General features: G+C 42.1%; 2 protein-coding genes across 6 annotated transcripts in view; one reads left to right on the top strand and one right to left on the bottom strand.

Annotated features, from left to right (window-relative positions):
* The window catches only part of B3GALT1 (beta-1,3-galactosyltransferase 1), a 464,138-nt gene that overhangs the window by 385,793 nt on the left and 54,193 nt on the right, over window positions 1-24,152 (top strand). The gene's annotated exons all lie outside the window — the stretch shown is intronic.
* Window positions 2,841-3,183, bottom strand: LOC117361503 (ATP synthase subunit g, mitochondrial-like). The gene has a single exon (XM_033946932.1). The coding sequence runs from the start codon at window positions 3,162-3,164 to the stop codon at window positions 2,841-2,843; it is 324 nt and encodes a 107-aa protein (XP_033802823.1). The 5' UTR covers window positions 3,165-3,183.

Below are 24,152 nucleotides of genomic sequence, written 5' to 3'. Positions count from 1 at the left end.
CACTTGTACATCACCAAAAAACACAGCCACACCTACATAAACAGTTGATGAAAATGATAGTGAAGTGACTTAGAGATGGGGGGGCAGGGCAGGATTAATTTGTTGAGGGCCCCTAGGCACACAGGTACACTGGGCCTCCTGCCCCGCCCCACCCCACCATGTGCCTGGCGGAAACAGGAAGCTGCGTCAGAGGGAAATTTTGGGCAAGCAGCACTGTTTGCACAATTACAGTTCCCGTTGCCTTTCTTACCTGCGTTGCTTGCTTATCTTACTTTCCGTCGATGGGGGGGGGGGGCCGCATTGCCGATCGGGGTGGGGCCCGTGTTGCCGATCAGGGGGGGCCCGCATTGCTGATCGATGCTGGAAGGGCCCATTGCCATTTGGAAAAAACAATGTTGATGCCATCCTTCATCGGGCCCCCCTGACCATTTTGGGCCTTAGGCACGTGCCTACTTGGCCTATTGGTTAATCCTGCCCTGGGGGAGGGTTGGGGGGAGGGATGAGGATGCTGGAGTTAGAAAGGTGCATGGGGGAGACCAAATATTCTCTAGTGATATTTTCTACTTTATTGCAGCTAGTATGTCTTTCCTACAAATATGCGAGAAGTATAAAATTATTCAGATCCTTTATTTTGACACTTTTTAGATCAAACCAGGTCTACATCTCTTATTCCACTAAGGGCTTCTTTTACGAAGGTGTGTTAGGGACTTAATGCGTGGCATAGCGTGCGCTAAAATGCCGCACGCACTAGCCGCCACCGCCTCCTCTTGAGCACGCGGTAGTTTTTTGGCTAGCGCACACTAATCCGGTGCATGCGCTAAAAACGCTAGCGCACCTTCGTAAAAGGAGCCCTAAGTTGTGGTATAAAAGGGTATTGTTTGATGGGATTGGATATTTAATCTTTATGGTACAATGCGATTTAAGTGGACTGGTCTTATTTTTGGAACATCAAATGTTCAGTAGTGTATGCATTACTTTTGTTTGTTTGTTTGAAGATAAGAACATAAGAACATAAGAAGTTGCCTCCACTGTGTCAGACCAGAGGTCCATCCCGCCCAATGGTCCGCTCCCGCGGTGGCCCACCAGGTCCTTTGACCTGTGAAGTGATTTGACCATTTTTATATCCTACCTCTGCTTCTATCTGTACCCCTCAATCCCTTTATCCTTTAGGAACCTATCCAAACCTTCCTTGAACCCCTGTACTGTGGTCTGGCCTATCACAACCTCTGGAAGAGCGTTCCATGCGTCTACCACCCTCTGGGTAAAAAAGAACTTCCTAGCATTTGTTCTGAACCTGTCCCCTTTCAATTTCTCCGAGTGACCCCTAGTGCTTGTGGTTCCCCACCGTTTGAAGAATCTGTCCTTGTCCACTTTCTCAATGCCCTTCAGGATTTTGAAGGTTTCTATCATGTCCCCTCTAAGTCTCCTCTTCTCCAGGGAGAACAGCCCCAGCATTTTTAACCTGTCAGCGTATGAAAAATTTTCCATACCTCTTATCAGTTTTGTCGCTCTTCTCTGGACTCCCTCGAGTACTGCCATGTCTTTCTTGAGGTACGGCGACCAGTACTGGCCACAGTATTCCAGGTGCGGGCGCACCATTGCACGATACAGTGGCATGATGACTTCTTTCGTCCTGGTTGTGATACCCTTTTTGATGATGCCCAGCATTCTGTTTGCTTTCTTTGAGGCTGTCGCACACTGCGCCGATGGCTTCAATGTTGCGTCCACCATCACCCCCAGGTGTTTTTCAAGGTCGCTCACCCCTAGCAATATTCCCCCCATTTTATAGCTGAACATCGGGTTCTTTTTCCCTACATGCATGACCTTGCATTTGTCCACATTGAAACTCATTTGCCATTTTTTTGCCCACTCCTCTAGTCTCGTCAGGTCCCTCTGCAGGTCTTCATAATCCTCTTTGGTTTTGACCCTGCTACAGAGTTTGGTGTCATCAGCAAATTTAATGACCTCACATTTCGTCCCCGTCTCCAGGTTGTTGATAAATACAGTGGTGCCTCACACAACGAACTTAATTCGTTCCAGGAGCAAGTTTGTTATGCGAAAAGTTCGTTATGTGAAACGCGTTTTCCCATAACAATACATGTTAAAAAAAATAATTCGTTCTGCAGCATAAAATATGCTAAGATGACATAAAAAAAGATAAATTTGTCAAAATGGTGAAAATGGTGGTCTTGCTGAGGCCAAACTCTTTGACGAGGTCACACTGTTTTACCCCACATTCACTCCTTCTAATTATTTCCCGTTTCATTTCAACAGAAATCACCTTCCTGCTTTTTTTAGAAGCCATGATATATAAAAAATATTGAGTTTATCTTAAAAGGACGACTGTATACAGTGAGAGAGGGCAGTTAAGCGCAGTGACTAACGACTGCCTGCAGTGCCTGCGCGGAAGGATGCAATACATCGGCAGCTCGGGCGACTTCGTTGTGTGAAACGAAGTTCGTTGTGTGAAACGAAGTTCGTTGTGTGAAACGAAGTTCGTTGTGTGAAGTTCGTTGTGTGAAACGAAGTTCGTTGTGTGAATCAAGACATGAAGTTCGTTGTGTGCAGCGTTCGTTGTGTGAGGCGTTCGTTATGCGAGGCACCACTGTATATTGAACAGGAGATAATGACCCTTTTTTTTTTTTTAGGGCTCACTAATTATGCTTTTTATTCATATATTAAAAAGGAAAGTAGTAAAGTCCTTTGTTACAGCTGGACTAGGCAGGAGTAGCACAGTATTTCTGGTAAAACTTAATTTTGGCCCTGATGGATAGAGTAGACAAAGCTTGTAAAGAACATTAGCAACTAGAACAAAGACAACAGTAAGGTAGGGTTGGTCTTCAAACATTGTAACCAATCAACCCACACTTGCCAATGATCTCTCTAATATAAAACCACATCAGCACCTCTGTGGCTACCAAACCATTCCGCGGGGCTTCCTTTACTGTGAGCTGTGTAAGACGGCCACTCTGAAAGGCACTGGCCATCTTTTTCATGCTCTCTATAGCCTTAGGGATCTCTGCAGGAGTTGGAGGAGCTAGCTCAACCTTGGCGTAGTACCAAAATGTGGCTAAACGGGGCCTGGAGTAAGTCACAGCAGCGCTCACAAGCTGCGGCGTCCGGGTGACGACGGTCTTGATAAGCCTCTGGGCAGCTTGTGCCATGTCTGCGATGCACTCTTAAGAGACCGTACAACGCCTGCGTCGTGCGAGCCTTAGCAATCTAATGACCATTTTTAATTTTTTTTAAAAATTGCTTGAAAATAATGTTGTTTTTTTAAAAAGTATATCAAAGTTTAACATCCGAAACTGATAGAAGATATATCCTTACTAAGGTGCGCTAGGGCTTTAACGCATGGAATAGCGCGTGCTACATTGCGCGTGTGCAAGACCTTAACGTCAGTATTGAGCTGGCGTTAGTTCTAGAAGCATAGTGTGCGGTAATTTCCTGCATGCGCTAAAACACAAGCACACCTTAGTAAAAGGAGCCCTATGAGTGGATTTGAACAAGAGACTTTTTGGTAATCATATCCCCTAACCACAAACTGCTGCAAACATCCTTTCCATCCCCTCTTGATCTTAAATCTCCTGTCATAAATGAGTCATATGCATCTTTGAATTAGAAATTCTGGTTACCGTTTCATTGTCATAAAATGGCATTCATTGTTTTGAAATAGCTAACTTTCATTAGTTCAATGAAAATATGGTCACTAATATTACATCTGCAGACTAGGTTTGATACATAATTGCCAAGTTTTCCACATACACTTGGAGCAGCTAGATCAGAACAAAAATCAGGGATATTTCTGCTGCTGTGCTTAAACACTGGCATTGCAGGAATATGTAACCTCTCTTCCCCAACCCCCTCAACTAATCAGGACATGGATGACCTTTTCCTGCTGTCATTCTCAACTAATGAGGCCCCACTTACTGCCATAAAACAGGCCAAGGCTTCTGCTTCCGATGCCTTTTTCTTCAGTGCATTGTGCTCTTTAACCTTCTTGCAGTGTTGCATAAAGGCGCTGATTCATACTGTGTGCATGGCTGCATTTCAACCACACCTTCCGTAGATTTTTCACTGGAAACGGTCAGATCCAGATGACCAGTTCAGATAGTTTAGCAAATACCGCATCCATACATGGCTATGTGTCTAGACAAAAGGCAATCATTTGTAAACCTCAGATGTAATAATGTTCTTAGATTTCAGCAAACAAACTAAGCAACATCTGGTAACAGATGTCATTAGGATATACTGTATAGAGGGGCATTTTCAATATGACATCCAAAAACCCAGTAGAGAAAATGACCATTTTCAAACCAGAAAAATTTCTCTTAGATGTGTTTGTCCTCAGTGCATCTCTTTTTGAACCATGTTTGAAAAAAAAAAAAATTCAAAATGAAAATTGCACAAAAAAAACCCAGCCAATAGGACATAGGAGGGGGGGGGCAGCATTATTAGCAGACTGACCACACAGACGTCCCAGCAGTTCAGTGAACTTCACATAATAGGTTCCAGGTACACACCTCATCATAACCCCCCCATATTGTATGAAAAAACCTGAAAAAACTCACACACAGTATACTGTGCCCAACTATATACTCCCCAATAGCCCTTGTGCCCACAGGTGTCACCTATATGTCATTACAGTAGGTTTATGCTGGGCTCACACTTAGAGAATGACATGGTGACAAAATTCATCACCGTTCCCATCCACGCGGTAAACCATCTCCATGTCATTCTTTAAGGAGAGAGGGAAGAATCAGAGTATGAATGGGCTTAACCTCTGACCCTCAAGCCTTGCATTGAAGAATGCTGGTGTAGAAGGACTGAGGTTGAGATAGACGCTAAAGAATGACAGTCTCTGATATCCAGAGCAGATATTGCGATGTCATAACGCCTCATTCCACCAATGCCTAAGAGCCAACCTCATCAGTGATGTCACAATGGGTTCATTATCCTAGTCTTGGCTCATATAAGAATTAGAGTATGAATGAGCACAACCACTGACCCTCAAGCCTTGCATTGAAGAATGCTGGTGTAGAAAGACTGAGGTTGAGATAGACATTAAAGAATGACACCGGATGGTTTCCCGCGGTTATCCGCAGTGATGGGAACAGTGATGAATTTTATCACTCTGTCATTCTCTACTCATACATTCCACCATAAGTGTACTAGTTAGAGTGGGATTTGGGCCTGGGTTCCCTTCTCTGCAGTCCACTTTACTAACCACCAGGCTATTCCAGAGATCTAGTGCTTTTGCTCTAAGACAGTGGTCTCAAACTCCAACCCTTTGCAGGGCCACATTTTGGATTTGTAGGTACTTGGAGGGCCTCTGAAAAAATAGTTCATGTGTTATTAAAGAATTGACAATTTTGCATGAGGTAAAACTCTTTATAGTTTATAAATCTTTCCTTTTGGCTGAGTCTTAATAATAATATTGTCATTTATAGCTAAAGAGACATATGATCAAGAAACTGTTTAATTTTACTTTTGTGATTTACTGAGGGCCTCAAAATAGTACCTGGCGGGCCGCATGTGGCCCCCGGGCCACGTGTTTGAGACCACTGCTCTAAGAGGACTGGCCATAACATCTGAAGCTGTCATACAGGCTAGTATGTACTGTTTCATTCACATCATTGGGGGGGGGGGGGCAGTGTCAATAACCACTGGGAGAGTAAGAGGGGCCGTGTTTTCATGCCTAAGATGGTCATCCGGTCAGTTTGGCCACCTTTTTGCTACTTAATTTGTTATTAAAACAGATCTAGCCTCAAATGTTCAAGTTTCGCCCTGAACGTTTTTTTGTAATGTTCCATTTTTGCAGAAAAACATCCAAATCATAAGTCCACCCTAATTCCACCCAAAACACACACTGCCAACACGTCCCCTTGAGATTTAGATGCACTTCAGGCAAACAGCATAGAAAACTGTAAAAAAAAAAAAAAAAAAAAGTGTTTTGAAAATGGCAGCTTGGACGGTTTAGCAAATACAAGAAGGGGGTGCTGAAAAGTTCTCAGCCCAATCAAGAAGAGAATGACTTGGATATGGTTCAGTCAGTGATCTGAAGCAATGTCAAAACATAGAATTTTGTTTCTGCAAATTGGCACTTAACGAATCAAGATAATACCCTTTTCAGCTACTGTGGCAAAATAACGCACAGAATTTAGGAAGTTGGTTGGTTGGGCTGAGAACTTTTCAGTCCCCTTTCGGAAACCAGCCAAATGCCACTTTATACCGTTTTTGGATGTTTTTCTCTTTTGAAAATGAGTCTTATAATGTACTATCTATATTCCTTATGGGGTCCACAAGGTGGCTGTCCCAGCATGCGTTATGTTTATTTCTATTAGTGATAGGAGTTAATTTATTTATGAAGTGGCATTAACAAACAGTGAATTTTTATTGCTGTTTCAGTGCTATACTTAAATTCATCATATGCATTGGTTCCATCTCATACTAATAATTTTAATATACACTAGGCTGTGATGAATGTATGCAGGATACTTTATAAACACATTTTATTTTATTTAGTTAGTTTTACAGTCCGTCCTCACCAGGAGCCCAGAACGGGTTTTAATATAGAGTAACATTCACAATATTTTGGGTACATTCACAGTATACTGGTTACAGAAATACAGTATGTTCATGATATTCTGGAGACGTGGAGGGGCATAATTAAAAAAAAGTCTGTCCCTTTTTGGCCTAAGGCGTTAGGTGCCCAGAGTAGGCAGCAGGGAAATGTCCATTCTTGAAAAAAATGTCCAATATGTTGGGTTTTTTTTGAGAATGGCCTACCTGTACATTCAGGCGTTTAATCACTCAGACCACCACTACATCTGCCTTTATGCCCAGTCCCTCCTGTCCGCACCCACCATGACTCCCCCACAACGATCACCAGCAGGGGAGATGCCCAATCTCTCCTGCTGATCCCCCCCCCCCGAAAGTTTGCCGGCAGGATGTGATGGAAGGGGGGAGCTCGGGCCAGCGCATACAGTGGGTGGGAGATGCTGCTCACTGCTGGCTTCTTGTATTCTTGCTGTTCACAGTATTTGTGTTCAGAAAGCTCTTCAGAATGGCCCCAAAGTGATGCTGTTATTTATGTATGAGCTAGGTGTCTTATAATAGCGTTATTGTTATCCACATTTTCACATAACCGTGGAAGGTCTTGAAACATATACCCACGGATACAGGGATCCTAATGTATAAAGGAACAATTCTTCAGGTACACACACACAGAGTACCATCAGTCTTTCCATTAAAAGTAATGCAGATTAGGTTCTGCTGCACCGAAGAATGCTGTAGTCCACCCTGATAAAGATTCTTCTAAAATAAAGTGCTCTGTACAGCTAAAGGTAGTTATATCCAATCACAATATCACACCTTCAATGCCAGCTCTATCCACGTAGGTAGACTGGATGGACCAAGCATTTGTTACTGTGTGTAAATACTGCAGCCATTGAAATCCAGTGCAATAGTTCAGTTCCAAATGTTTCTCAGAAGAAATGAAAATGGCCTTGTTTCCAAATAGGCCCTGCAGCTTGATATTTTTTGCGTGTAATATGTACGTGTGGAGCGTTTATGCTTTTGTTATAGTTACATGTTTTATTGCACCCTGCACAAAACTATTGGATGTGGTGGACTATAAATTTTTTAAATAAATAAATAATGTTGCCACCTGTGTTGAAGTAGGTGTTTATGCCAGTAGCAATCAGGCCTGGATTCTCTAAACGGCGCCGCTGTCGGCAGCCACCTTAAAAGCTGCCATCGATCGTGTGTCACTCAAGTAAGGGTGCTGTTTAGAGAATCACGCCTTTGGGAAAGATAGGTGCCGGAAATTTAGGCCAGGGTTTTCAAAGCCTACGTTTCCGGTGCCTGCCTTTGACGTGAATTGCACCTTCAGAGACATGTTACAATGCCTAACGCCACTTCCGGCGTTAGTTACGCCTTCAGTGGCATTATGCATCATAATGGGCGTCTGTAGGTACGATTCCAGTGCCTTGAAAATTATTTTAAAACCTCTTTTAAACAGCGTTTTGCACTTGGGTGGCGCTAAGTTAAGGCACCGCTTATAGACTATGGGCCTCAGTGCATATGCCTGTATTATGTTACATAAAATCTTCCCCTATGGTTGATTCTGCCCCTACTCTGTACCCAGTCTCTCTTCTTGAAATGCCTGTGTGTAAAGTAAGGGCTTTTTTTTTTTTTTTTTACTGAGTGCCTACTTTGGTGCACGAATGTGGTAGGACAACGTGCACCTACTTGAGCATGTAAAGAGCTCTTCCGCATTCTCAAGCTGCTCTAAAGATGGCACTTTGAGACTGGATTCACCAGATTTCTGATGCAGAAACAAGTTTCAAATTGAATGAACATTTAATCTATCACCTATCTTAATTCTAATCAAATGCATAGTATAATAAAATCAGGGGGATTCAATAACAATGGAGTAACTTTTTTATAAAGACAGGGCAGACTAACGGGATACAAGAGGGAGAGTGGTGAACTACAATAAGATTAAGGAAAAGAGAACGAAGAAGGGTAAAAACAGGAGGAGAGGGGGTGTTGTTCATACTGCCTGGAAATTCAAAGAAAGAGCAAAGAAGGAATACTCATGTTAATGCTCAAAGGTATCTTTAAATAAGAAACTTTTTAAAGAACTTTTAAATTGAACTAAATTTGATTCTTCCCTGATCAGTGATGTACCTAGGGTATGTGGCACCCGGGGACCATCATTTTTTGACCCCCCCCCCCCCATGTAAAAAAAATATTTTTTGTAGTAACCATGAAACGGAATAAATGGTCAGAATAGAAACAGGCAGTGAAAGTTTTCTTTTATTGAGCCTCATATATGTAACCATTATTCCAAACATAACATAACATAACATAAATTATGTCTGAATTATCATGACTTCAGAAGTATATATGGAGTAGTTGCAGGTGATGCTTGGGACAGTTCCGATTGTGTTAGTTCGGTTTTATGTGTTTTTTGAATAGAAGGGTTTTTATTTCTTTTTTTAAGGTTTTGTAATCTGTGGTCGAGGTCAATAGGTTGTAGAGTTGGGGGTCGAGTGTTGCAGCTCGAATGTCTAGGAAGTTGTCGAACATTTTTTTCTTTTGACGTTTCTGGTTGGAGGTGTGTGAATGGTGTGCGAGTTCTCTTATGTCTGGTTAAGGTGGACTGAATTATTTAGCTGAAGAAATTAGTTATCCCCCCCCCCCATTCCACACACATTAATTCTCTTCCATTTTTGTTCCCATTATAAAAAAATACCGATAAGTTCCCAGAAAAAAATACATTAAAATAAGTGAAAACAAAGGCCCCTACAGATGAGAACATAACATAAGAATAGCCTAATTGGGTCAGACCAATGGTCCATCATGCCCAGTAGCCCATTCTCATGGTAGCCAATCCAGGTCACTAGTACCTGGTCAAAACCCAAAGAGTGGCAACATTCCATGCTACCGATCCAGGGCAAGCAGACACTTCCCCCAGTCTTAATAACAGACTATGGACTTTTCCTCCAGGAATTTGTCCAAACCTTTCTTAAAACCAGCAACACTATCTGCTTTTACCATAACTTCTGGCCACTTCATTTTTAAGCTTAGATCTTTCCTTCCAAACAGAGACCTTGCTAGATGTCAAATGCAGAAAGAACAAGGTAACTTCACAAGGACTTAGCTGTGCAGGAAATGTGAATCTCCTCATACACCCACTATATAATGCAAAAATGTGCAAAGGTCTGTTTTTTTCTTTTGATCACTACATAGCCTAATGCCACACAAGCAGCGCTGTTACAAACATATTCTGAAGGTCAATGCTAAGGTTAACAAAGTTTCCTTCCTTGGACCACAAGGAGATACTGACAAACCACTAGAAGAGATCCCAAAACAACTACCCAGGCACAACACCCAAAGACCCACTCAGTGTGTGAACCAGTTGAGTGGAGTGGACTAACTGGGGGGTGGAAATGGGCCCGGAGTTTGCTCAGCAGAATTTCCTAGACCACCTCTTCCTCTCAACACATTGACACTCTGCTGCTGCTGCTGCTGCTGCTGCCACCACCACCACCACCACTAAGAACACCTCACATTATTATATTTTCTTATAAAGCACATATTTTAACTGAACTCTCTGACATCCTCAGCCTTGCCATTCACAAAAATAGAAGGAAGAAAAGTTCCCGTTTCCTGCTGCCTCATGTCCCCGGCCTTTACAATATTTTTCTTCTGCAGACCCTTCAAAAGTCTGACCAAATCCTCGTTTCACTTGCATTATAAAGTACTGAGGATGCCTTCTCACCCCAATCCCAGGTCCTAAAGTCTAAGGCAATAGCGCTAACTAGTGCTGCCCGTTTCAGGAAAAAAAAAAAATTTCGATTCGATTCAGCCTATTGAATTGGTTTTTCAATTCAATTTTCCTGCACAATTGGGTTTTTTTTTTTGTTTTGTTTTTCAAACATCCTGGAGGGTTTATTTTATAGCTTTTTCACCCCCCTTTGGCTTCTCCTAACCACACTGGCGCTGTGGTGTAAATAAAATAAAGAAACAAAAAGGACTTTTCCTCTCTGTTAAATCCTAGCTCACGTTTGCGGTTTAACACCAGCTCTGGCAGGATACATATTTCAAATCTGACATATTGTAATCACAAAACAGAAAATAAAATTAGTTTTTCTACCTTTTGTTGTCTTGTTATTTTTCAAATCTTGTTGGTCCAAAGCTCTGGTTGTCTTATAACTTGCTTGCCAGGGTCTCCTTCTTTCTTCTTTCTGCATGCTAACCATCCATCTGCCATCTCTGTGCTCCCCTTCCATTTCCATTCCCTCCTCAGGAGGTCTGGCATCTTTCCTTTTTTTTGTCTCCCTCCACAGATCCACCTTTTCTTAACTACCCTTTCATCCAGCATCTCTCCCTCCTTCCTCACCACCCCAGGGTCCACCATCTCTCCCTTTCTTTTCCCAACTAACCTCCTATCCTGTATCTCTATCCCCCCCTCCACACCATCCCTTGTGTCCAACTTCTATCCCTTTCTGTTCCTTCCATCCCTAAAACCCATGGTCCATCATCTCTCTCCCTCTCCTCTATTTTCAGACCCATTATTTATTCCCACACAAAGTCCGGCATATGCGCGTCTCTTTGAACCCCCTTCCCTCCGTGTACTTCTACACCAGGGCCCCCCCTCCCCTGAAGGCCCCCCCCTTAAAGGTCTGCAACCCACCCCTGAAGGCCTGTCCCCCCCCCTTGAAGGCCTGTCTGTCCCCCGTGAAGGCCTGTCCTCCCCTTGAAGGCCTGTCCCCTCCTTGAAGTCCTGCCTGTCTGTCCCCCTTGAAGGCCTGTTCCCCCCTTGAAGGCCTGCCTGCCTGTCTCCCTTGAAGGCCTGTCCCCCTCCCAAAGGCCTGTTCCTCCCTTGAAGGCCTGCCTGCCCGCCCCACCTTGAAGGCCTAATGCCCCGCCCCACCCCGAGGGACCGCTCGCCTCCCCCACCCCGAAGGACCGCTCGCCACCCTCCCTGTCAGATGAGGGGCGGGACCGTGGCAGAGGAAACAGTGACGAAGCAGCACAAAGATCGCTGGTATCGCAATCCCGCTGCAGGCTGCTTCTCCACCGCAAATGGTGCGGAGGCCGGGGGGGAATCCGGATGCCAGACGCCAGGGGGGGAACCGGACGCTGGAGGGAACCGGACGCCGAGGGGGGGACCGGACGCCAATGGCTTCAAGGCCGGGAGTACCCCCTCAGGGCTTGTACCCGGGGTGGGCCACCCCCCCGCCCTCCCTTGGTACGTCATTGTCCCTGATATAGGGGGTATGGAGTTCCAAATAAGGGGAGCAGTGACAACAAAGGAAGATATTCGGTGGGTGCAAAAAGTCTTAAGAGAGGGAGCAAAGAGTAGATTTTGGGATGAAGATCTGAGAGTTCTGGTGGGTGCGTGAGGAATGAGTAGTTTATCAATGAAGGCTGGTTCTCTAGATTTAAGAGTTTTGAATGTGAGCAGCTCAATTTTAAAAGTAATTCTAGGAGGAATGGGGAGCCAGTGTAAGAAAGTTCTATGTTGAACAAAAATGCTAATAGTTAGTGCATGCTAATTTCAGCGCACATGAACTCCCTTTAATCTGTTAATAAAACACAGGTTCTATATAAATTGGAAAAACGGATTCAAATGTTATACATTAGCAATTTCATTAAAGTGTGCATGAGCCGTATCATCCTTTTTTAAACATCTAGCGTTGCTCATCTTCCATTACCAGCATCTTGAATTCAGTAGAGAAAGCCATTAAAGGATGCTCATGCTGTGATGTAAGCTTAAATTAAGAGGGAAAGTCTAAATCTTAGCCCACACCTCTACTACTACTACTACTACTATTTATAATTTCTATAGTGCTGAAAGGCATATGCAGCATTGTACATTTAACATTCAATAGATGGTTCCTGCTCAGAAGAGCTTACAATCTAATTTGGACAGACAGACAGGACATCTCAGGGTTGGGGAGTTTCTGGCAGAAGGAACAATACTACCAGTTTTTGCTCAAACTCACTTTCCTATAGCTCTGTTTCAAAAGAAACAATAGAAAAAATGTGCAATTAAATTGAATGAGGTAATAAATGATATTTGATAAGACAAGGATTTAGAAAAGTGGAGAATTCATGTTCTTCTTTTCTTCCTGTAGTGTGTTTTCTAACTTTACCGTTCAGCATAAGGTTGTCCTCCAGCATTTGTAGCTTGGAGAACTGTGTGGCAAGTCTCAGACCCAGCAGTCTTGATTTGTAGCCTGTAATTCATCATGGCTGCTCAACGTGGCTACTGCTTTCATTTATTCAGTACAGTGAATAAATTGATACTAAATGCCAGTAGGCCTGCAGCATTGCAAACTCTGTAGGTATTATTTAGCCAAAGGATTTTCACAAATAACGCATGTTTCTACTCTAATAAGAATCCAAAGAGATGAGTGCCTGCTTTCCGTGCGGGTACTTTTTCCCTGCCAAAACGAGTATATTTTTGAAAAACCAAACGTGTTGTTCCCACCCCTTGGAACAACTCCACTATCTGGAGGCGACAGTACATGTGCTGTGATAATTGGCACACTCAATCAGAAGCTTACTTATTTATATGTTGCTGCAATCCTCAACAACTCTAACTAAGGAGTGGGGTTTTTTGTTTTTTTTTACTAAAAAGCGCTAAGCAGTTAACTTGCAAATTAGCACATCAACCACTTCAGCACAGTTACTGTAGTTGCATGGAGGTTTGCATGTGCTAATTCTCACATTAACTGTATTATGGGTTAGGAGACCAGGAGCTAGTGAGATCACGGTCGGAGAATGTGCATGAATTGTACATACTAGAGGTCTGCATGGGAATGCATGGGGATCGCGGGGGTCCCGCGGGAATCCCCCCTTAACCCACGGGACTCCCACGGGGATGGAAGGCTTTGGAAGCAGGGTTCATCCATATAATATAATGGACACATCAGCCTTAGTAAAAGAGGGGGGTTTCTAAGTTAATTACCTGAACAGAAAACAAAAAAAGGGTTCCACCAGAGAGATTCCACAAGGAAAACAGCAGCGCGAACACAAAATAAATTGTGGAATTGATGATCCTGTCAGAAGTAATTGCTGCTTTTTATGGGGACAGGCGGGGATGGAGGTAATGCCTTGCGGGGATGGGTGGGGACGGAGAGGATCCTGACAGGGACGGGTGGGGACAGAGAGAATCCTGGCGGGGACGGGTGGGGACGGAGAGGATCCTGGCGGGGATAGGCGGAGATGGGTGGGATTTCTGTCCCCGCACAACTCTCTAGTACATACTGCTCACTAGTCGTCACTTTTGCAATTAGCATAGGTTCACTTAACCCCTCCTCATTAGGAGGCACTAAGGCCCTGATTCAATAAACAGCACCTAAAACATTGGTGCTGAGGAACACGGCGCTTATTGCCTGTCAGTCTTAATATAGGCAGTTTTTAGAATTGCGCCTTGTGGAGCCTAAATTAGACTTAGGCACTCCCTATTTATCATAAATCAATTTCTTAACCGCAAATGGAGTTCTATGTGATTTACAAAAGGTTAACTAAAAATACAATGAGAAATAAATGAAAAAAATTAAGAACCTAGAAATTTTGCAAATAGTAAGTTTTCAGTTGTCTTCTAAAATGAAAATAAGAAACCGCAGAAAATAACAAAAATTTGAAATCCTTATTCCACACTGCAGCTTGGTAGGAAAGCATGCGATCATGATAACTTTTGAGTTTACAGCCTTTAACTGTTGGAAAAGGTATCCAAAGTGACCAGATAATACCTAAGAACATAAGAACATAAGAACATAAGAAGCGCCATCTCCGGATCAGACCTTCGGTCCATCAAGTCCGGCGATCCGCACACGCGGAGGCCCTGCCAGGTATACACCTAGCTTATTTTATAGCCAACCATATCTTTATATGCCTCTCTCAAGGAGATATGCATCTAGTTTGCTTTTGAAGCCTAGGACTGTCGATTCCGCAATAATCTCCCCTGGGAGAGTATTCCAGATGTCAACCACTCTCTGTGTGAAGCAGAACTTCCTGATATTAGTCCTGAACTTGTCCCCCCTTAGCTTCATTTCATGTCCTCTTGTCCGTGTCAAATTGGACAATGTAAATAATCTCTGCTCTATTTTGTCGATTCCTTTCAGTATTTTGAAGGTCTCGATCATATCCCCACGCAGTCTCCTCTTCTCAAGGGAGAACAATCCCAGTGTTTTAAGTCGATCCTCATATTCCAGTTTCTCCATACCCTTCACCAGTTTAGTCGCTCGTCTCTGCACCCTCTCCAGCAGTTTTATATCTTTCTTTAGGTAGGGAGACCAATGTTGGACGCAGTATTCCAAGTGGGGTCTGACCATTGCCCTATAAAGCGGCATTATAACTTTCTCCGATCTACTTGAGATTCCTTTCTTTATCATGCCCAACATTCTATTTGCCTTCTTTGCCGCTGCCGCGCATTGTGCCGACGGCTTCAGGGTCCTATCTATCAGTACACCCAGATCCCTTTCTTGTTCACTTTTTCCCAGAGTTGCACCTGACATTCTGTACTTGTATTCCTTATTTTTACTGCCTAAATGCATTACCTTGCATTTCTCCACGTTGAACTTCATCTGCCATTTCTCCGCCCATTTTTCTAACCGACACAAATCTCTCTGGAGTTCCTCACTGTCCTCCTGCGATCTGATTGCCCGGCAGAGTTTTGTGTCGTCTGCAAACTTGATGATCTCACTGGATGTTCCGTTTTCCAGGTCATTGATATAAATATTAAAAAGGATTGGCCCAAGTACCGAGCCCTGGGGTACACCACTAGTCACTTTCTCCCAGTCGGAGAACTTCCCATTAATGCCCACTCTCTGCTTCCTGTTATCCAGCCATTTGCCTATCCATCTTTGTATATCTCCCTCTATGCCATGGCTTTGTAGTTTCCTGAGAAGTCTTTCGTGTGGGACTTTGTCAAATGCTTTCTGGAAGTCCAAGTATATTATGTCCACCGGCTTTCCACTATCAATTTGCTTGTTTACGGTCTCAAAGAATTGGAGTAAATTCGTCAAACACGATTTCGCTTTCCTGAATCCATGTTGACTGGGTTTCATCAAGTCATGTGTGTCCAAGTGCTGAACTATGCTATCCTTGATCAGTGATTCAATCATCTTGCCGGGGACAGACGTAAGACTCACAGGTCTATAGTTGCCCGGTTCTCCTCTCGATCCTTTCTTGAAAATTACCTGACTAACTGACTCATTCAAATATACGATTATGTTTAATGTTTATAATCTTTTGTAAACCACGTAGAACCTTTTGGTAATGCGGTCTATAAGTATAATGTTATGCTATATTATGTTATAACTACTGCAGGGACAAAGTACAGACCCTCCCCCCCCCCCCCCACCCACACACTCCCCCAGTGATCACTTTGGAGCTTCGAGAGTGTTTTTGAACAGAGAAACAAAATAAATCAGTCATAAAAAGTGGAGCTTCACCCAATACTACTTGATAATAGATACAACCTAGTTTGAAAATAATCCGTGTCTCAACTGGCAACCAATGCAGTTCTTGGTAGAAGTGAGCAGCATGATCAAACCTCTTCAAACCAAAAATAAGTCTAACAGCCGTGTATTGAATAATTCTCAGTTTGGAAAGATTTTTCTTAAATAGCAGCTAAGTAAACAATGTTGCAATAGCCCAAATGGCCTAATAATAGTCCAGTTTAAGCACCTACATAAAAAGATCCATCCACGAGTCACCCCTAACTAAGGCCACTTTCTGGTAAGCGCATTGGACTAGGTACCCACCTGATAGTCATAGGTACCTACCAAGTTATGCGCCTACCACCCAACTAATCTTAAGCAAATTATGAATTGCTAATTGCCAATTATTGGCACCAATTAAACTTTTTAAATAATTAAGTGAGGTGCCTAGATGTGCCAATCTAGGCATCTAACATTAGGCATCTTTTATAGAATCAGGGCTTAAGTGTATCCACACTAATTATAACTAGGTTTGTCTATTTATTTGGAAGGATTTACATACCATGCTATCAATCAGTTTCTAGGCAGATTATATTTCTACATACATAATTTGAGATGTAGTACAACATATATTACAGGATTACAGCTCTGCATGTATACTATTCAGGATTATAGTTGTTCGCATTTACACTCCCTTTTACAAAACCACGATAGCAGTTTTTGGCGCAGTCCGGCATGCTGAATGCTCTCTGCTGCTCCCAACGTTCATAGGAATTCTATGAGTGTCAGAAGCAGAGCATTCAGGGCACCGGCCTGCGCTAAAAACCGCTATCAAGGTTTTGTGAAAGGGAGGGGTTAATTTAAGACACGTAATAACGTTGGTGACAGGGGTTGAAGATACAGTGCAAGTTGCAATTTAAAGGGCTGCAGTCATGGTAGGAATAAGGCAAAGTGCCATTTTATTTATATATAGATAAATATATACACACAGTATGGGGCTCATAATTGAAACAAAAACATGTCTAAAAACCCGCCTAAATTGGAACTTGGATGATCAAAAAGACAGGTCGTCCAAGTGCCGATAACCGAAATGGGTTTTAAATGTATCTAAAAGCAGCATAGGCCTTTTTACTACTGCTGTACATCCAGAACTGAAAGAGGCATTTTAGGAGGAGTGGTGAGGATGGGATTTGGGTGAGACGTAGGCTGACCTAGACTTAGTCGTACTGCAAGTATAACCAAAAGTTTAACGAGACTGCCTAGACGGAACTTATAGTGACTTAGGTGATCTAGAAATAGGTCTAAGGGCCCAGAAGGTATCCAAACTGACCAGATAACCACTGCAGGGACAAAGTACAGACCCCCACACACTCCCCCAGTAATCACTGACCCCCACCCCCCCACTCCATGCCATAAAAATCGGAATAAAAATGTACATATCTGCCTCCAGAACATCAGCACCTGGCATAGGAAAGCCCAGTAGAGCTGCACACAGGTGTCTTAAATAGCTTGGGGGTGGGTTGTGAACCATAAAGAGGAGGACCCAGGCCCATAAGTCACTAACTACTGCATTTCATAGTGGAACATGTGCAACCACCAAAATCCCCCCAAACCCTACTGTACTGCCATATAAGTGGCACCTGTAGCCATAAGTGCTATGGGGTTGTAGGCAGGTGGGTTTAGTAGGTTTTAAGGGTGTTTTGGAGGTATCACCATGACCTGCAAGGGAGTTGTGGTGAGATGTTTATGTGGCACCCTTTTTGTGAAGTTCACAGTAGTGACCTGTAAGGTGCCCCACTACTCTGTTGCCATGTCTGGGTGGCTAGTCCATTACTTTGCTGGCTCCTCCCATGTCCAAAAGGTCTTGTTCTAGGTGTTTTTGACTTGGCCAAATTTTTGGACAAGAATGGGGTATAAAGATAGATGACTTAGTGGTCTGGATGATCAAACGGCTGGACGTAGAAGTAGATGATTTAAAAAAAAAAAAAAAAAAAATTTGGATGTATTTTTCAAGAATGGACTTTGGATGTTTCCGACTTTGGATGACTAGCATTCTAGGCTCAAAATGGACTTAGACGTATATTTTTATTATGCCCCTCCACATGTATTCTGTGAACTGAAAAAACAGGCAAAATGTTTGTTGTCATATCTTTCACGTCAGGTGAACGTCAGGGTATGTTGGGTAGTGTTGGTATGAGGGGTCGGGGGGAGTGTCAGGTGGGTATTGGGGAATATCAGGGGTTTTGGATATCGACGGGGCCGGCAGCAGGAGGGAGTGGCATCCCTCCTGCCGGCCAGGTTCATAGGAGGGGTTTGGGGGTTCCCTGCTGCAGCTGCTCAGCCATGATCAGATGATGGGAAGGGATCAGGCACGATTCTAAAACCGGTGCCTGCGACATGGACGCCGGTTAGAGAATTGGGCCGGTTAGGCAGGGTTGGGTGTCTTTCCCTTAGGGCAGACACAATTCTGTATAGGACACTGGTTGCTTCTTAGGCGGCTGCAGAAACAGGCGTCCTATACAGAATTTCCCCCTCAGTATGCCTTAACAGCAAAAATTAAAACATACTAAGTACAAAAGCTTAGGGCTCCTTTTACAAAGGTGTGTTAGGGCCTTAACGTGCAGAATAGCGTGCGCTAAAATGCCACGTGCCTTTTAAGCAGGCGGTAATTTTATGGCTAGTGCGCACTATAGCATGCGCTAATCTGCGTGCACTAAAAACGCTAGCGCACCATAGTAAATGGAACCCTTAGTATGCTTTAGTAAATGACCTCCTAAACCAATATGTTGAGAGAGTTTTAAGTTCAAGAAGTTTGTTAAAACATATTTATATTAGAAGATGTTTAACCATAAATAATCTATTGGGCTCCAGGAGCCTTTATTAATTTTTTATTTCATCTGAGTTTTAAATTAGTTTATTTGCTGATGTTTGGGGAATTGTAATGATTTTGAGATTATAAATATGAAATGCTTTGATCTGATTTGCAGCCTTGTTTAGTATTATTTATTGATTGTGTAGTATATGGATCTTTTGTGACTTGCTTTAAGCCTAAGGGAGAGGCAATAAATCAAATTGAGTAAATGAATAAATGAAATCAAATGAAATTAAAGCTGTTTAAGCATGAAAAGGATAACTAAGACATAACAAGCAAGAATAACTGCAATAGAGAAGGAAAAATTATAATTTCTTTACTAAAAATAGTGCAATATTCTGTATAAAAGATAAATGACATTGACTGGCCTGCATTGCTCCCGACACTCATAGGAGCTCTATGAGCGTCAGGAGCAGCACGGGCCATTCAGTGCGGCTCTCTGCGCTAAAAACTGCTAGTGCAGTTTGATAGAAGAGGCCCTCAATCTTGATATCTAAGTAGATGGGGATACCAGAGAACCAAGTACCTGGAAAAGTAAAAGAAGAAATCTTAGACATCAGAAAAGAAGAAATAATCAAGCATGAGAAACTGATTTAGAAAGCATTAAAAAATAGAAGATAATGTACAATTGTCAGTGGTATTAATAATAATGCACAAGTGGCAAATATGTTTCAAAGGAAAGTAAGTTTTAGAACAAGGGGCTGATATGGCGTTCCAAAAGGTAAATTAAGGAGCAAAATTGGGAAGTATTGAATGTGGCTGTAAAACAGTGGTCTCAAACTCGTGGCCCAGGGGCCATATGCAACCCACCAGATACTATTTTGAGGCCCTCGGTATGTTTATCATAATCACAAAAGTAAAACAAAACAGTTTCTTGATCTAATGTCTCTTTAGCTATAAATTACGATATTATTATTAAGGCTTAGCCAAAAGGAAAGATTTATAAACTACTAGCTGATGCCCCGGCGTTGCACGGGTATTTAATTATAGCAATAACACTGTAAATGGATTCAAATAAAGATACTTTATAGTGGTGAATGAAATTATTTTTTTACAGCTTAATAAAAAGTACAATATTCAAATTATAATGTGAAATATTTGACAAAATGAATACAATACAACTAACGCAAAACGTGATTATAAACAACAATTTTAGTTTCACCTCCTGGAGCAAGAACATATAAATTCTTGGGTGAACCCACCCTTGAGCAAGCAACAAGAGTTGTGGGCCGCGAGACCCCCAGAACATATCACCCCAGGTAGTGAGGGATCTGCATACCAAGTTTCGTTCAAATCGGTCAAGCCGTTTTTGAATTACAGTGAGAATGGCAGCTTTTTACATTTTTTTCCATTGACATAAATGGGTGAAATCTGATTTTCTGTTTGTAGCTCCGCCCACGTGTGCAGGTGGGCCGCGAGACCCCCCAGAACATATCACCCCAGGTAGTGAGGGATCTGCATACCAAGTTTTGTTCAAATCGGTCAAGCCGTTTTTTTTTTTTGTTTTTTTTTATAATTCTTTATTCATTTTCATATTTTACATGAAGTGTACAAAATATTGAGTTACAACTAATGAATACACAATATCACTTTTATATCTATTACATAATATTCTGAACAAATTTTTTTTATCCCCTCTCCCACCCCCCACCCTTCAAGTACTTTCCAATCACCTTATACATATTGTATACCATATTATAACATGTTATGTAAAATTATTTTCACTACCCCCCCTCCATGTGTGCCATAAAGAAGAAAAGAAGAAGATAAATCCTACTATTCATTCAGTACAATACTTTGTCAATGGCCCCCATATTTTTATAAATTTAGGATATGTCCCTCTTTGTATTGCTATTACTCTTTCCATTTTGAATATATGACAAATTGTATTCCACCAAAATGTATAATTAAGGTTACTATGATTCTTCCAGTTATTGGTTATATGCTGAATGGCAACCCGGTCAAGCTGTTTTTGAATTACTGTGAGAATGGCAGCTTTTTACATTTTTTCCATTGACATGAATGGGTGAAATCTGATTTTCTGTTTGTAGCTCCGCCCACGTGTGCAGGTGGGCCGCGAGACCCCCAGAACATATCATCCCAGGTAGTGAGGGATCTGCATACCAAGTTTCGTTCAAATCAGTCAAGCCGTTTTTGCGTGATCACGGCACATACACACATACACACACACATACATACCTCCGATTTTATATATATAGATGATAAAGAGTTTTATCTCATGCAAAATTGTCATTTCTTTAATAAGACATTAACTATTTTTTTCTGAGGCCCTCCAAGTACCTACAAATCCAAAATGTGGCCCTGCAAAGAGTTTGAGTTTGAGACCTTTGCTGTAAAACTACAAAAAGTCATCCCAATCCCTTTCCCTTTCCTTTTCCCCTTTAAGGAGAGGATGGTGGCAGCACTGCTTGATTTACTGTGAATTGGGAGATTTACATTTATATGCTGTAACTAGTATATGGTGACTATTTATGAGCTCTCATTTTTACTGCAGGAGTTCTACCAGAAACTCAGGCACTCCGATAGTAAGGACTGTCAGACATGCTACAGAGAGAACCAAAGGACTCACCACTCATGATAGTCATTTAGATCAGGCTTTGATGGTAAAAAAAAAAAAATAACTAGTAGCCGGGTTGTTTAGCAAGCTGCAAGTTCTGTAATAACTAGAAGTCCTAACGAAAATGAAGCCCCTGGTCTGTCTGGCAGGTATATTTATTTAAAAAATTTCTACACCACTTGAAACCTAAGCGGCTTACAGAGAGAACATACATAATCATGCAAACACACATAACCAAGATAACATAATACATTGACGTATTACAATTATCTAACATGCTAAAACTAGCAAAACTCAGTAAAATAGGGTATCAAAAACTGACCTTTAGTACAATAGGCTACCCGGGAGACTACGTTTTAGGGCAGTGGCCACTTATTGGCTCTTTTGAATGTTTTGTAGTTTTGAATTTACTCATGGAAAAGGTGACATGGGGTATTCTATGCTCTACTATGATGGTAGATTTCTGGCAGCTGGGATATATCCATAGTAGTATGGACTGAATGACTGGGCACACTTGATGAGCTAGATGTTCTTTTCTTTGTTAAAATTTACCATGTTTACTACGTTGCTGTAATATCACAGATACGTGGAGGGCCATAATCAAAAGATATATCTAAGTCTGATTTGGATGTAGGGCACTAGTCGTCCAGAGTCGGCAGCAGGAAAATGTCCATTCTCGAAAAGTACGTCTAAAATATAATTGTCTATCTGTACGTCCAGGCTTTTGATCGTCCAGACTACCACTATGTCTATCTTTATACCACATTCTCGACCAAAAATTTGTCCAAGTCCCAAATGCCCAGAACAAGACCTTTTGGGCATGGGAGGGGCCAGCATTGTGATGGACTGGCCACCCAGACATGGGAACAGAGCAGAGGGAAACCTTACAGGGCACAGCTGTGAACTTCACATAAAGGGTACCACATAAACATCTCACCAGAACTTCCTTATAGATTATGGTGAGCCCCCAAAACCCACTATACCCACCTGTCTACAACCCCAATAGCCCTTATGGCTGCAGGTGCCACCTATTTAGGGCTCAGCTTTTCCATCATTAATGTAGTGGTTACAGTGGCTTATGGGCCTAGGTTTTCCTCTCTATGGTTCAGTAGCCGGCCCCCCCAGGTTCCGGAGGCAGGTATGTACGTTTTTATTCTGAACTTTTTGGGGTGCAACAGGGTCAGTGAACATGGGGGGGGGAGTGTGTGGGGTCTTTATTTTGTCCCTGCAGTGGTTATCTGGTCACTTTGGATATCTTTTTGGCACTTATTCCTGCTTTTACATCATCTAACTCACAACGTATACGTTTTGTCTAGCATTCGTTTATCCCTGCAGGACAACTAAGTATACGTCAGCTCACATCCTGCCCTAACCACCCCAGAAACGCCTCTTTCAGCTCTGGCCGCACAGCGGGATTCAGAGGCAATAAATGTCCCTGGATATATCCAAAAAGCTGCTTCAATTATCAGCACTTGGATGACCAAGTGCTGACTTGGGCAGGTTTTTAGACATGTTTAAGTTTTGATTATGAGCCCCATAGATTTTATGCCTGTTTCAGTAATATGGGGATGTTTCTGGAAGAGTAGCTGGCAGAATAGGAGAAGATGAGATTTGTTGAAAGACAATGAGGTAAACTGAAAGGAGATATAAACAGTGCAACAGATATTTATGTAAGAAAAGTAATAAAAACAAGAGAATATGGTTCTTCAAAGAGGTAATGACTAAAATTAGGATAAAAAGGCAGTGCTCACAATATATAGAAACACAGAAATAAATACCACAAAGCTAAAGGAGACAAAACATTGTATGGGTTATATATGGAAGGAAGAGTTGGTTTGTGGGTGATTTGAGCATTGGAAACCGGAGAGATTCCATAGAATTGAAGAAGAGCTGATGTGGTCCCTCACCACTAAAGTAAAAACACTGAAGATGTGGGAAACTACACACTGGTAAGTCTTTTTAAAAAAAAATAAAAAAAAATCTTTATTCATTTTTATATGTACAATAAGTGGTAAGTCTTACATCAGTGGTAGAGAAAATAATGGAGGACTTTGCTGAAGGAAAGGGTAGTGAACTTTCTTCAATCCAATAAGTTGCAAGATCTGAGGCTACATAGCTTTACCAAAGGCAGATCATGCCAAACAAATTGGATTGATTTTTTTGACCAGGAGTTCAATGAGCTAGATTGAGGGCATGCACTGGATGTGGCCTACTTAGATTTCTGCAAAGCCTTTGATACTGTTTTTCATAGGAAGCTCATGAATAAACTGGGAATTTTGTGGATAGAATCCTAGTTAGTAAACTAGATCAAAAACTGGTTGACCAATGACAGTGGGTGGTGGTAAATAAAACTCACATAAGAATAAAGGGTAAGTAGGGGAGTGCCTTAAGGACTGCTCCTGGGGATGATTCTATTCAATAACTTTGTGAGCAATATCACTAAAGGGTTAGAAGGAAATGTTTGTCATTGGTGGACACCTCAGAAAAACTACAAAACATGAGAAGTGATCTATAAATATTAGAAGCATGGTCTAATGCTTGCAGTTAAGCTATACTATGAAGAATTATAGAATGATGCATAAATACAAATGAGCATTGTATGATAGATGGCAAGAGGCTGATGGAGTAGGAGAAACCTCAGGGTGATAGTGTCTGTAAAAGTGTAAAAATAAATGTGGCAAGGCAATGGCCAAAACCAGAAGGATGCTAAATAGAAGAAGTGAGAAGGTGATAA

The sequence above is a fragment of the Geotrypetes seraphini genome, chromosome 5 (assembly GCF_902459505.1).
Source record: "Geotrypetes seraphini chromosome 5, aGeoSer1.1, whole genome shotgun sequence".
NCBI classification, from domain to species: Eukaryota; Metazoa; Chordata; class Amphibia; order Gymnophiona; family Dermophiidae; genus Geotrypetes; species Geotrypetes seraphini.
This window is presented reverse-complemented; position numbering and strand designations above follow the sequence as displayed.

Excerpts from the sequence above, each read along its gene's own strand:
- LOC117361503 (XM_033946932.1), bottom strand. The coding sequence starts at position 3,164 with ATGGCACAAGCTGCCCAGAGGCTTATCAAGACCGTCGTCACCCGGACG.